Source organism: Mobula birostris, chromosome 7 (genome assembly GCF_030028105.1).
Source record: "Mobula birostris isolate sMobBir1 chromosome 7, sMobBir1.hap1, whole genome shotgun sequence".
Classification (NCBI taxonomy): Eukaryota; Metazoa; Chordata; class Chondrichthyes; order Myliobatiformes; family Myliobatidae; genus Mobula; species Mobula birostris.
Window position 1 is genome coordinate 40,503,224 of NC_092376.1, and position 14,964 is coordinate 40,518,187.

Below are 14,964 nucleotides of genomic sequence, written 5' to 3' on the forward strand. Positions count from 1 at the left end.
GGACCATATCCCTCCATACACCTCCCATCCATGTATCTGTCCAATTTATTCTTAAATGTTAAAAAAGAACCCGCATTTACCACCTCGTCTGGCAGCTCATTCCATACTCCCACCACTCTCTGTCCGAAGAAGCCCCCCCTAATGTTCCCTTTAAACTTTTCCCCCCTCACCCTTAACCCATGTCCTCTGGTTTTTTTCTCCCCTTGCCTCAGTGGAAAAAGCCTGCTTGCATTCACTCTATCTATACCCATCATAATTTTATATACCTCTATCAAATCTCCCCTCATTCTTCTATGCTCCAGGGAATAAAGTCCTAACCTATTCAACCTTTCTCTGTAACTGAGTTTCTCAAGTCCCGGCAACATCCTTGTAAACCTTCTCTGCACTCTTTCAACCTTATTTATATCCTTCCTGTAATTTGGTGACCAAAACTGAACACAATACTCCAGATTCGGCCTCACCAATGCCTTATACAACCTCATCGTAACATTCCAGCTCTTATACTCAATACTTCGATTAATAAAGGCCAATGTACCAAAAGCTCTCTTTACGACTCTATCTACCTGTGACGACACTTTTAGGGAATTTTGTATCTGTATTCCCAGATCCCTCTGTTCCACTGCACTCCTCAGTGCCTTACCATTAACCCTGTGTGTTCTACCTTGGTTTGTCCTTCCAACGTGCAATACCTCACACTTGTCAGTATTAAACTCCACCTGCCATTTTTCAGCCCATTTTTCCAGCTGGTCCAAGTCCCTCTGCAGACTCTGAAAACCTTCCTCACTGTCTACTACACCTCCAATCTTTGTATCATCAGCAAACTTGCTGATCCAATTTACCACATTATCATCCAGATCATTGATATAGATGATAAATAACAATGGACCCAGCACTGATCCCTGTGGCACACCACTAGTCACAGGCCTCCACTCAGAGAAGCAATTCTCTACCACCACTCCCTGGCTTCTTCCATCGAGCCAATGTCTAATCCAATTTACCACCTCTCCATGTATACCTAGCGACTGAATTTTCCTAACTAACCTCCCGTGCGAGACCTTGTCAAAGGCCTTACTGAAGTCCATGTAGACAATCCACTGCCTTCCCTTCATCCACTTTCCCGGTAACCTCCTCGAAGAACTCCAACAGATTGGTCAAACATGACCTACCACGCACAAAGCCATGTTGACTCTCCCTAATAAGTCCCTGTCTATCCAAATGCTTGTAGATTCTGTCTCTTAGTACTCCCTCCAATAACTTACCTACTACTGACGTTAAACTCACCGGCCTATAATTTCCCGGATTATTTTTCAATCCTTTTTTAAACAACGGAACAACATGAGCCACTCTCCAATCCTCCGGCACTTCACCCGTAGACAGCGACATTTTAAATATTTCTGCCAGGGCCCCCGCAATTTCAACACTAGTCTCCTTCAAGGTCTGAGGGAACACTCTGTCAGGTCCCGGGGATTTATCCACTTTAATTTTCCTCAAGACAGTAAGCACCTCCTCCTTTTCAATCTGTACAGTTTCCATGGTCTCACTACTTGATTCCCTCAATTCCATAGATTTCATGCCAGCTTCCTTAGTAAATACAGACGCACAAAACCTATTTAAGATCTCCCCCACTTCCTTTGATTCCACACAAAGCCGACCACTCTGATCTTCAAGAGGACCAATTTTATCCCTTACAATCCTTTTGCTCTTAATATACTTGTAAAAGCTCTTTGGATTATCCTTCACTTTGACTGCCAAGGCAACCTCATGTCTTCTTTTAGCCCTCCTGATTTCTTTCTTAAGTATTTTCTTGCACTTCTTATACTCCTCAAGCACCTGATTTACCCCCTGTTTCCTATACATTTCATACAACTCCCTCTTCTTCTTTATCAGAGTTGCAATATCCCTTGAGAACCAAGGTTCCTTATTCCTATTCAATTTGCCTTTAATCCTGACAGGAACATACAAACTCTGCACTCTCAAAAATTTCCCCTTTGAAGGCTTCCCACCTACCAATCACATCTTTGCCAGAGAACAACCTGTCCCAATCCACGCTTTTTAGATCCTTTCTCATTTCTTCAAATTTGGCCTTCTTCCAGTTCAGAACCTCAACCCTAGGACCAGATCTATCCTTGTCCATCATCAAATTGAAACTAATGGTGTTATGATCACTGGAACCAAAGTGCTCCCCTACACAGACTTCTGTCACTTGCCCTAATTCGTTTCCTAACAGGAGATCCAATATTGCATCCCCTCTAGTTGGTCCCTCTATATATTGATTTAGAAAACTTTCCTGAACACATTTTACAAACTCTAAACCAGCTAGACCCCTAACAGTATGGGAGTCCCAATCAATGTATGGAAAATCAAAATCCCCTACCACCACAACTTTATGTTTCCTGCAGTTGCCTGCTATCTCTCTGCAGATTTGCTCTTCCAAGTCTCGTTGACTATTGGGTGGTCTGTAATACAATCCCACTAATGTGGCCATACCTTTCCTGTTTCTCAGCTCCACCCATAAGGACTCAGTAGACAAGCCCTCTAATCTGTCCTGCCTGAGCACTGCTGTAATATTTTCCCTAACAAGCAATGCTACTCCCCCACCTTTCATTCCTCTGCCTTGATCACATCTGAAACATCGGAACCCTGGAAAATTAAGCTGCCAGTCCTGCCTCTTCTGTAGCCAAGTTTCACTAATTGCTACAACATCATAATTCCACGTGTCAATCCACGCCCTCAACTCATCCGCCTTCCCCGCAATACTCCTAGCACTGAAATATATACACCTCAGAAGATTTTTACCACCACTCACAACCTTTCTATCAACGGATTTGCTTAAACTTTCAACATCATTTATTTTCACCCCAGCCCCACTGTCAGCTCTGGCACTCTGGTTCCCAAATCCCAAATTAGATCCCAAATTAAACTGGATCATACTTCCGGTGCGATGGTGGCGGCACTTGAATGCACCGGCTTCTATGGGGTCAACCAAAGGTGTTATTGTCTTTTTTAAATGTACTTTTTATGATCACAAGAGCCTGCTGGACATTAAGTACTTAATGTTCCTAATGTCCCATTAACAGGTCTTAACAGGTCTACCCAATCAGTGAGTTGCTTGTTGGCGAAGAAACTGAAGGAGCCGGACTTGGTGTAGACTATGACACTGTCTGTGTCAGAGAGGCATCGGTGAGCGAAGGAGGCAAGCAGTCTAACAGCGAGTGATCATCTTAGTCACTTATCCTGTGATCACAAGACCCTGTTGGACGTTGGTGGTGTGGAATGCTGCAAGCTGAATTTATTGGTTTATTGACGAAAGACGGGGTTGGATGGTGGGGGAGTTGTGTGGCCTCGGTCGTAGTGATGACTAGGCCAAAGCCATGGTGTCACCTGTTTGCAGCCGTCCAGGGGGAGGCATCGGAGATGGGCGCTCCACCGGAGTACTGGAAGCGGTGTGTCATGGTGTCTATACTGGAATCGATGCTGCCCCCCCAGTGTTCACTCAGCAGAAGATAAACTGAATTGTCTACTCCAGACTGCTGCAACAGTCATGGATGCAGGGACTTGGACAGAACAGTATTTCTTGTGTGGCTGTATTTTACTGCCATCTTCCATATACTATATGTGCCTTGTTGCGTGTATGACTGTCGGTAATGTGCTTTTCACCTTGGGCCTCCAGTAACGCTGTTTCATTTGGTTGTATTCATAGGTAATCGTGTATGGTTGAATGACAATTAGACATGAACTTGATACAATAACCAATCCTTAATCTTCGTTAGTAAAGCTTTGACTGCTATTTTCCACCAAACCACACAGATAAATAATTACCAATTTATCTAAGTGCTTTTGATCCCTTGCTGCAAGGAAATTTTAGATACATAACTTTCAGATGTGCCAAAATATTTCTTTAATTCATGTATGTCATGAAATTGGCTGTTTTGCTGCAGCAGTACAGTGCAATACGTAAAAAAATTATGTTAGGTTGCAATAAGAAATTTTCAAAAGAAAATAGTGCAAAAAGAGAGCAAAATATTGAGGTAGTGTTCATAAGTCCACAAACCATTCAAAAATCTAATGGTGGCAGGGAAGTAGCTGTTCCTAAAATGTTGAATGTGCATCTTCCTTCAGTTTTTGGCGTTTTCTTCTTGTTGCCGATTGGCAGTTTGGGGTTCCGGGTGGGCAATATGTTTTTGTGCAAGGGAGGGGTTCGGGATTTGGGGTCTGGTGTTCTTGTTGATGTTTCTGTGTGGACAATCTGTTAGTTTTTGTGAGTGAGAGAGGGGGTTGGGGGTTTGATGTGATTGTCGCTGTTCTTTTCTGCGAGGAAGGGGTTGGGGGTTTCATGTTATTGTTGCTGCTTTTTGTGAGAGAGGGGTTGGGGGTTTCATGTTATTGTTGCTGCTTTTCTTGTCAGGGAGGTTGCTGGGGGCTCAGGGGTTCAATGTTCCAGCCACCATTTTCCTTGTGGGCTATCTGTTAGTTTTTGTGTGGGGGAGGGGATGGGGGGTGGATTTGGGGTTTGTGAATTTTGTTTCTTTTTCCATTTTGTGTGGGGGGGGGAGTTTGATGTCTTTTCTCCTTTCTATATTTCATGACTATCTAGAGAAGACGAATATCAGAGTTGCATTGTCCACGCATACTTTGACAATAAAATGAACCTTTGAAGCTTTTTTTACCCGGCTTCTGTACCTCCTCTCTGATGGTAGTAATAAGATGAGGGAATTGGAACAAGCTAGTATCTATTTATGACACAATGTTAATTATCCTTAAGAACCACAACTACAACTTCCTTGTGCACCAAAAGATGTGGACCTCAGATCAGACTCTACAGCTGCCTGAGGACCCACCAATATACAACCGCTTAGGAGAACATCGTACTCGACTCGAGTGATCGCATTGCTACTACTCTTAGAAATTGTAATAGGAGAGAATGCATTTGACTGACGACACTCAGTTATGACAGAACCTAGATGTTGTTTTATCATCATATCAACAAGTTCTAAAAACATGTAAAAACAAGAACAGGAATAGATAGTTGGAGAAATTATTAGTCTTTACAGTCACTGGAACCAAAACTGTCCCATGCAATTAAAACTATTTCTGTAAGTTTGCTTTTGTAGGATTTCTCCATATAAAATAACCAGTTAGAAGACAGGCAGTAACACTAATTTAAGGTTCAGCTTACCTACTTCATCCCTGATATGAGCAAGCTCAATGGAGAGTTCTTTCTCTTTGATAAGGGCACTTTCACTCTGCAAATAGAGATAATAAAATGTAAAAACAGTAAGGCAATGCCACAAGAGATCAATTTAATCCAGTCTGCTCAGTGAAAACAATGGTACATTCTATAACAGACAAGCATCCACAGGCTAGCAGGGATGAACGTTTATCCTTTGCATTCTATTCTTAGTTAGACATGGAACTAATTATAAACATGATTTCTTGATGATTTTATTTAATGCATTAGCTACAAAGGTTTTGGTGACTGAAATTTTCAAAATAAGGGAAAGGAATAAGGCATCACTGTTTATATTATTTGAAGGCATCTTTTCTGAAAAATATGCATGCAAAATTTCGCAGTACTGTGAAACATTTAATGACTGCGAGAGGTTAATAAATTAACAAAAATGATGCGTGTTACCATGGAAAGCCAGGGACGTGAGCTTGAGAAACTAACTTCAAGTGGTATTAAAAAGCTACCTCACTTACTTTCCCCTCTCATTCCAGTCAAAAACATCTGTGGCAGTGTAACATTTCTAACATATTAACTAAAAACTGTGAATGAACAAAAAAGAATTGGGGTCACCCATCATTGTAACGTCATCTCTTTAAGACAGAAAATGGCCATTTTAAGTTATTACCATGGTCAGAGTTGTGAACTCGCCTGTATCTTTGTGATATCTCCTCTATCTTTAATATTTACAATATAATCATGTTAAATTACAAGACCAATAGAAAATAAATACACTTTCTTACTATTAAGCACTTTGAAAATCATAACAGCAGTTCCTAAAAAATTCTAACTGAAAGAAACACAGGACTTTAATCGCCACCCTGTGACAGTTGCACAGAAAGCAAGAATAGAAGTTAAATTACCCTCTTGTCCGGACAACCAAAGCAGTAATGCAATTTGCAACAGCAGTGGCCCATCCTAGCAGGCTTGGTGATACACAAGCCTGCTTCATTCAAACGATCTGCTCACAGGTCCTTTGCTGCAATGATTTTTTAGTAAATGCTGCACACTGGCAACAGCTACCCCTACCTGTATGTGACACTAAGAACTACCTTATTCTTCTTAATATTTCCAGAAACACAGAGAGTGAGAGGAGGATACAGGCAGATTATCAACATCCTGCTGAAGGGGAAGTTACTGTGCCAATGTTAGCTGCGTCAGAATGAGGCTGATCAATACTCACACTGTGGGTATGATGCTGATTCCATCATTCTTAAAGCTGACTACATTATGGTACTGTAATTTGTTAAGGTAACACACAAAAAAAATGATGAAAATCCACTGAAGTGTAAAAATGATTAAGTACATCATGGAATGATTCATTGCCGTCATAACAGTGGCATAAATCCACACTCCTGCTTATGGGTTGAAGCTGCTATCTGGCTGTTGAAAAGAGATCTTATTTTAAGCCACATTTTGTTGTGCAGCCACTAGCTTTATTGTGGTAATGGGTGGGATTGCAATAATTCAAACACAGATAGGCTCTAGATATCTCTATTTAGATTGTAAATAAGAAATAAAGCCGGGCTGCAGAGTAAGTAAATCAATTCGATTCTGTTCTCTCACTTTGTGTCCTTTTTAGGGTTATAACAAAGAAAACAGTGGAAATATAAAGCAGAATACATCAGTATTAGAGAAATGAAAATACAGGTTAATATCTTAGAGAATCCTTTTCTTATAATTAATCTCTTACTAAAATGTGAGGCTGTCTTTTCATTTTACAGTTGCTGATCTATTCCTTCAGATCCAACACATTCATACTTTATTTTTGTTCATCTCCAGCTAAGTCAAACTGAAAGAAACATTCAGCATGATAACGAGAATTAACTTCAAAGCTACAGCACGATGAAAGAGGAAATCAGGAAGATAATAGGCGGAATGGAGGTGCATTCTTTAAGGCATCCGCTGTCACCAGATGTGAAGAGCTGAACATGTGACTCTCTACTCCTAGGGGATGGGCAGTGAGACATGGTGAGGCCTCAGTTAATATACACCTGAGGGCCCAATCTCGTAATGCCCTGATAGCATTTGACAGGAGGCAAATTTAGGAGTACACCTGCTCCATTTTCAAAGATTAATTTTGAGAATCTGGGCCTATATCTAATTAGCTGGCATTAAAAACTATTAAGAATGCCATGAACAATTAAAGTAAACACTGGAGCACAACAAAATAGGAGCAGGAGTAGGCCACTGACTCTACCTAGTCCACATGGCCTCACAGAACAGTTCTTTTGTTCTGTAGGATCATAGTTGATCTGCCTTAGCATTTAACTCCTGAACCAGTTCCCTATAATCCTCTGTTTCCTAATCTTTTGAAAGTATAATTCCATATTAAATTCTTCAGTAATCTGTTCTCCACAATTCTCTCCAAGGTAAGAATTCCATAGGAATTCTCCCCCCCCCCCCATAAAAAGAGTGTCTATACATTTAGTTTTTAGTGGTTGTCTCCTTATCCTGTGACAACATTCCCTGGTTTTGGACTCTCCCAATATTGGAAACATCTCAATATCTAACTTATCAGGCTCCCTTAGGATCATAAATGATTCAATTTCTCTTCTAAACTCTAAATATAGATTTAACTTCTTTAACAGTTCATGATAGGACAACTTTCTCAACCCAGGAATTAACCCAGTGATTCTTATCTGAATTGCTCCCAATGCCAGTTTATCCTATCACAACTGTACTGGGTATTCCAAGTGTGGCCTCACATAAAATTGGTTGAAACTACATTAAAATGCTAAAACATAGATGAAAATATTAAAATATCAGTAAATTAGTAAAAGAATTAGATAACTAATTGCTCTGTTGAATGTAACCTGCAGATAAGGAATCCCCAGTGAATTTTCAGCAATAGCACAGAGTGACAGATTGCTAAGTTTGCAATCTGATTGCTGGTTGTTCTCTTTGCAATTGCAGTCACAGCTAGCATAATTTGGCTTAATGTGTGGTGCTAAGCAAGGTTTACATTTGTATATTAGCCTCCTGTTGTTGAGTACAAGTAGCTGATTTATCTGTAGTAAAACAACTAAGAAAAAAATGACAACCTTCATTTAAGAAAGGAATGGTACCAGAGATGTACCTGGTCTTAAGTTGTGCCATGGGATTTTTCACAACCACCTGAGCAGTCAGTACCATTTTTATTGTTCTATCTAAAATTTAGGAGCTCTGACAATGTGCCATTTCCTCAGTAGTACTTGAGGATTCAGCCTGGATTTTGCAGTCAAGTCCTAGTGAAGAACTTTAACTTCACCATCTTCCCACCTGATCAAGGAAAACAAGATCTTCTTACACATAGTTCAGAATAATAGGCAATCACTTCTTTGGAACTAATGATTTGCAAACAAAAATCTTATCAATCCAAGTCTTTATCATTTATTTTTCCTTTATAAAAAAATGAGTGAAATCTGTCTTATCAAATGATAGACATTGTGTGTGTGCCACCAGTTATTCAAACAAGGCAAAAATCTAAATTAAATTAATGTTGGAGTGATTTTACAAAAATTATAAGTTACTGTTGTTAAATTGCAAAAGACCTCTATTGTAACCCTTGGTGAAATTTCTGTATGGAATGTGCTGCTGTGTGTTACATTTTCTCATTTTCATTCATTCTAATGCTCTGGTTGCCACACCACTGGATGGAAGTTATCCCACTGGAGAGGGCACAGAGAAGATTCACCAGATTTGCATCTAGTTGCTCCATTATAGGAAGAATGCTGAGGCTTTGGAGATGGTGCAGATGCGGTTTAATAGGATGCTGTTTAGATTAGAGGAGATATTGGACAAGCTTGGATTGGTGTTTCTGGAGTGGTGAAGGTTGAGGCGAAATATGATAATTTATATGATTATCAGAAGCATAGTATCTATTTCCCTGATTTGAAATGTCTAAAACTAGAAGGCATGCAGTTAAGGTGAAGGGGGTAAGTTCAAAGGAGATGGAAAATGCAGGTATTTTTACTCAGAGAATGGTGGATACTTAAAAAGTACTGCTTGTGGTGGTGGCTGAGGAAAACACAATAGAGATGTTCAAAAGGCTCTATGATTGGCATTTGAATGTGCATGATATGGAAAGATATGGGCATTTTGTAGACAGAAAGGACTAGTTTAGTTGGGCATTTGATTACCAATTGAATAAGTTTGGCACAACATTGTGGAGTGAAGGGCCTATTTCTCAACTGTATTGTTTTATGCTCTAACATTGTCAGGAAGGATCACCTCAGTTATGGCAAGAGACTGACAGGCAGGCTTTGTTTTCCTTGGAGCAGGGAAGGCTAAGGGGACCTGATAGGATATACAGAATGGTGAGATAAGGTAAGGAAAGTAGGAAACATCTCCCCATAGCAACTGTTTCAAACTAAAGGCAAAGGGTTAGGCTGAGTGAGAAGATATTTTTCTTTCATCCAGAGTGTGGTTGAAATCTGAATACATTGGTTGAGGGGGCAGTTGAGGCAAGTTCTCTTATATTTAAGAAGCATTTAGATGAGCACTTTAACTGTCAAGATCTAAAAAATTATGAATTAAGTGTTGATATATAGAATTAACATAGATAATAACTTGATTATTGTCATGGAAACCGTGAGCCAACAGGCCTGCTTCTGTGCTGTATGACTCTATGACTCTGACCATGATTCTCTGGTTGTTTCAGTCCATGAAGCATCGAAAGATAAAAATGCTGACCTCTCTGGCCTCCTCCTATCAAAACACCTGGTAGGTTTCCATGACCATTTTTCACATAGGACCCCAGCACATCTCGAACCATTGACGCAAACGACGCATTATCACTGCACGTTTCGATGTACATGTGACAAAACCAATCTCTACTGTAGTCCATGGGCTGAAGGTGGCTTCCCAAAACCTGTGATGCATTACAGCTCTATCAGAGACAACTGCATATGAAAGTGGAAGCAAGTGATTGATACTTGGTTGCCAGGTTTGATAACGGGACCCATGCAGCAAGGTCACGTCAGAATGATCAGGCACTTGGTGGCCTTCAACAGGTGCATATGTGCATGTAGTGATTAGGCAGTCCAAGATGACCCAAGGGCCCCCGCTCCATCACTGAGCAGATGAAATTAGTCTCTGAATTTACCAGTTTGTTGCCCAGAGAATGAACATTTTGCTGCTCACAGCTGTGAACTATATTTCCTTCCCAATTCTTCCATCTACATTGGCTCACTAATGAGATTTCTGTTACCAGCTGAAGGTCTAACTTTCTGACTTGGCAGCCACATTGCACAGGTTCTCAGTGTCGGTGCAGGATCCACACTCTCAGACTAAGTCATTGGATATATTTCAGGTGGGGGTTGATAGGTTCTTAATTATAGTCAGAGTGTCAAAGGTTGTGGGAGAAGGCAGGAGGATGGGGTTGAGAGGGATAATAAATTAGCCATGGTGGAATGGTGGAACAGATCTGATGAGCCACAAGGCCTAATTCTGCTCCTATGCCTTATGGTCTTATCTGCAGCAAGACTGCAATCAAGTGCAGTCAAGTTTTTTGAAAGGGTGTTCAAAAATCGGTAATAATCTTCCCTTATGCACCATGGTAATTTTGAGCAGAGATGATCATTAATAAAAGAATCAGTAATAATGAATATGGACCTTATTAAGGAAGAAGGATGAGTCCTGTTGCTTTTTAATCTGCATCTATTGTCTTAGAATTAATAAAATTATACCAGAGACAGACTAAAATAAATGAAGCATTTAGAAAAAGTGTTAAAATATTAATATTAATCTTTTAAAAAATGCAATTGACAGTAAATACAAAAACACAATAAAATCAATGAAAAATTGCACACAACAAAGACATAGAAATGACCAATGTGCAAGAGATAACCAATTGTGCAAATAAAAGAGATAATATTAATTAATAAATAAATAAGCAATAAATATCGAGAACATAGGATGAAGAGTCCTTGAATGTGAGCCCATGGGTTGTGGGAACAGTTTGGTAATGGGGTGAGTGAAGCTGAGTGAAGTTATTCTCCTCTGGTTCAAGAGCCTGATGGTTGTTCCTCAACCTGGTGGTGTGGGACCTAAGGCTCCTGTACCTCCTTCCTGATGGCAGCAGCGAGAAGAGAGCATGGACTGAGTGGTGGGGGTTTCTTGATGATGAATGCTGCTTTCTTGTGACCGTGCTCCTTGTGGATGTGCTCAGCAATGGGGAGGGCTTTACCTGTGATGGACTGAGCAGTATCCACTACTTTTGGTAGGCTTTTCTGTTCAACGGCAATAATGTTTCCATACCAAGCTGTGATCAACATAATAACATAAGAAATAGGAGCAGGAGTGGTCCATCTGGCCCATTGAGCCTGCTCTGCCATTCGAAAAGATCATGGCTGATCTGGGCATGGACTCATCCCCACCTACCTGCCTTTTCTCCATAACCCTTAATTCCCCTACTATACAAAAATCTATCCAACCTTCTCTTAAATATATTTACTGATGTGCTCCACTGCTTCATTGGGCAGAGAATTCCACAGATCCACCACTTTCTGGGAGAAGCAGTTCCTCCTTATCTGCGTCCTAAATTTACTCCCCCGAATCTTGAGTCTATGTCCTTAGTCCTAGACTTACCTATCAGTGGAAACAACTTGTCTGCCTCTATCTTATCTATCCCTTTCATAATTCTATATGTTTCTATAAGATCCCTCTCATGCTTCTGAATTCCAGCGAGTCAGTCAGTGATGCAACCAGTCAGCATACTCTGTACAGCGTATCTATAGAGGTTTGAGAAAGTTTTAGATGACATGCTGAATTTTCCCAAACATCTAAGAAAGTACAGGCATTTGTGTGCTGGACGCAGACAGATCCTCTGAAATTATAACATTGAGGAATTTAAAGTTGCTGACCCTCTGTACCTCTGACTCCCTGATGAGTACAGGCTCATGGTCCTCTGGTTTCCTCCTCCTGCAGTCAATAATCAGCTCTTTGGTTTTGCTGACATTGTTGTTGTGGCACCACTCAGCCAGATTTTCAATCTGTCTCCTACACGCTAATTCGTCACCACCTTTGCTTCGACCAGTGACAGCGGTGTCACCAGCAAACTTAAATCTGGCATTGGAGCTGTGCTTACCCTCACTGTCATAAGTACAAAATGAATAGAGAAGGTAGCCAAGCTCTCAGCTTTGTGGTACACCCGTACTGATGGAGATTGTGGAGACGACGTTGTCCATCTCCACTGACTGGAGGAAAGTGAGGAAATCGAGGATCCAGTTGCACAAGAAGGTATTTAGGCCTAAGACATGGAGCTTATTGATTGATTTTGAGGAGATGACAGTATTGCACGCCTAGCTGTAGTCAATATTATTGTTATTGTAACTGTTTACTATCCAATTATCACATATTTTCACAATCATCTGTCTGGAAAGAAGCCAAGTTGAGATGTTTCCTGTGAAAACACCTCACTGGTCATGGGTTGCAAAAAGATCATGCACTGCTTTATTTGACAGTAAGAGTAATCATTCTGTATCTTTCTATTATGGGTGTGGTTTCAAGAACCTAAGGATAGCACTGCATGCTGTGTGCCAACAGAAGTTATTCATACTCTATCTTGGGCACATGTGCCAGAGGTTTGCCACCCCTGCCAGGTGAGTAATGAACTATTGCTATCAGAGTACTTACACTTTCAATCATTATCACAGAATCATTTAGAGACAGAGCATAAAACCAGGCCCTATGGCCTACCAGGTGCATGCTCTTCAACACACACTCATTTTTCACTAACCCTGCTCTAACGTACACTGAGGTGAAAGTAGTAAATTCAAAGGAGAGGTGTGGGGAGAGTTTTATTTTATACAAGGAGTGATGGGTGCCTGGGATGGAGGCGGTGTAGGCAAATGCCAAAGAGGCATTCAAGAGGCTATTGGATAGGCATATGAAAGAGCAGAGAATAAAGTGTACGTAGAAGGGGATAGTTTAGTTAGGCGTTTAAATGCCAGTGTAATTAGTCTGACTCAATATCTTGGGCTGAAGAGTGTGTTTCTGTTTTATATTGTTTGATATTATTCTTCACATATTCCTACCATTTTCCCTTATTGAAGCAGCTTACAAAGGAGTGACGTAGCATTCAGTGAACAAGAGGCTGACGGTTGGAGCGGGCTGGACAGACAGGACTGTCCTCAAGTACATACACAGAGCTTATGAATTTTTTGTGAAGTGTGATATACTGGTCTAGGCTTGTATAATCAAAATGAGGGGATTGAAGTGAAGTGTAAGCAGGATATAGATAAGTGTGTCTCTGTGTCATGATTATACATCCCTGCCCCCAAGCTGGATCATTTCCTGATCTATTAAGAGTTTTGAACTTTATTAGGCACTGAAGCCAGTAGTAGACTTCTGTAAGCCTCTAGCCAAATCTTCACAGCTACACAGGTAGCCTACTTCCCTGTCGGTCGGGGACAATACTTCTCTGTTATGTTGATACCATCGGAACAAAGGGCTGCCTTTGAACATTTATTTGTTTCTTTCCCCTTGCAATTCTATAACTCTTTAAATAGTGGAGTTGAAACGGACTGACACAGTTTGCAGTCACACCTTTGAACCTGAAATATTGATCCAGATTTTGTTGGTAAATGGCTGCAAGTCTGGGGCACCTGCATATATGTAGTCAAACTCAGAAGTCTCAAACTATGATTGGTTCCTTATCTTTCAATACCTACTGTTATAGGACATCCATGGAGTTGGAATTCTTGTTGAATTCTGCAGCACTTACTCGGTTTAACTGGCTGACAGATTTGGTGCCAGAATCCGCCAGCTCACCGATTTTGAAAGGAGTTTTATGGCTGCAGGGAAGGTGGGTAAGGGAAGGGTGGTATGTCTGATACTTTTAAATAATTATTGCCTTAAAATGCTTTTATTTAATTTAACTTTTCAAAACATTCCCCTTTGTTTTAATTGCTTATTTCATTTTTTATATTTTCTTATGTTTCAATTGTTTATTTTTCAATTTTTAAAACTGTAACAGCTTTGACAACAACAAAAATGAGGGCTTGGGCTCTTGTGGGATTTGAAATTCAAGATTCATAAAAGCATTGTCCTAATATTTTCCATAAATGATTGATTAGTCATTCTCCTGTCACAGTGCAAAATAGTGTCAAAGTGTCTCAGCGGCAGTTTCAAGTTACCATTAAGTCAGGATTCAATCTCTTCTCCAAAGACATTATATAGGCTGATTCTCCAGTGAAATACTTAAGTTAGAGATGCAAAAAAAAAACACAGCAAAGGGATAGCACTGGTAAGAACAGCAAAGGGAATGCAAGGAAAAGGTTGTGAGAGGTTGTAATACTGAAGAAAGAGAGGGTGGCTTTGGAAAATGTGGTGCTTTTCTGAAAGATGAGTTATGATGTAATTGAAAATCATTTACAAAATAGCTATTTACACTGCAGCCTGTACAGTGCAGCAAGGGGAAAAATAAACTACAAAGAACTTAGAAAGAAAGGAAGTACAATAAATGGAATTAAAATATATTGTGATGAATATTGCCTTGCAACAGCAATGCTCAAAATACCAGACCGGCAATTCAAAAGTCTGGACTAAACACCCCAGAGACCAAAGTACAGGTCCCAACACAGCTGCTGTGGAATTTAAATTAATCATTTGGAATCTGTACAACAAAAACTGGTCATAATAATGATAACTACAAAAATGAAAATACTGGGTCTGTTTCTGAGGAAGAACTATGCCATCACTGCTGGTGCCAGCATCACTACATTCTAAGTGGTTCAAAAAGAGCATTCACCACCACC

General features: G+C 40.3%; 1 protein-coding gene across 1 annotated transcript in view; it reads right to left on the reverse strand.

Annotated features, from left to right (window-relative positions):
• The window catches only part of LOC140200711 (microtubule-associated tumor suppressor candidate 2-like), a 268,025-nt gene that overhangs the window by 39,532 nt on the left and 213,529 nt on the right, over positions 1-14,964 (reverse strand). Inside the window, exon 7 of the mRNA XM_072264293.1 lies at positions 5,177-5,243. Coding sequence (XP_072120394.1) covers positions 5,177-5,243 — 67 coding nt within the window. The remainder of the gene's footprint in view (positions 1-5,176; positions 5,244-14,964) is intronic.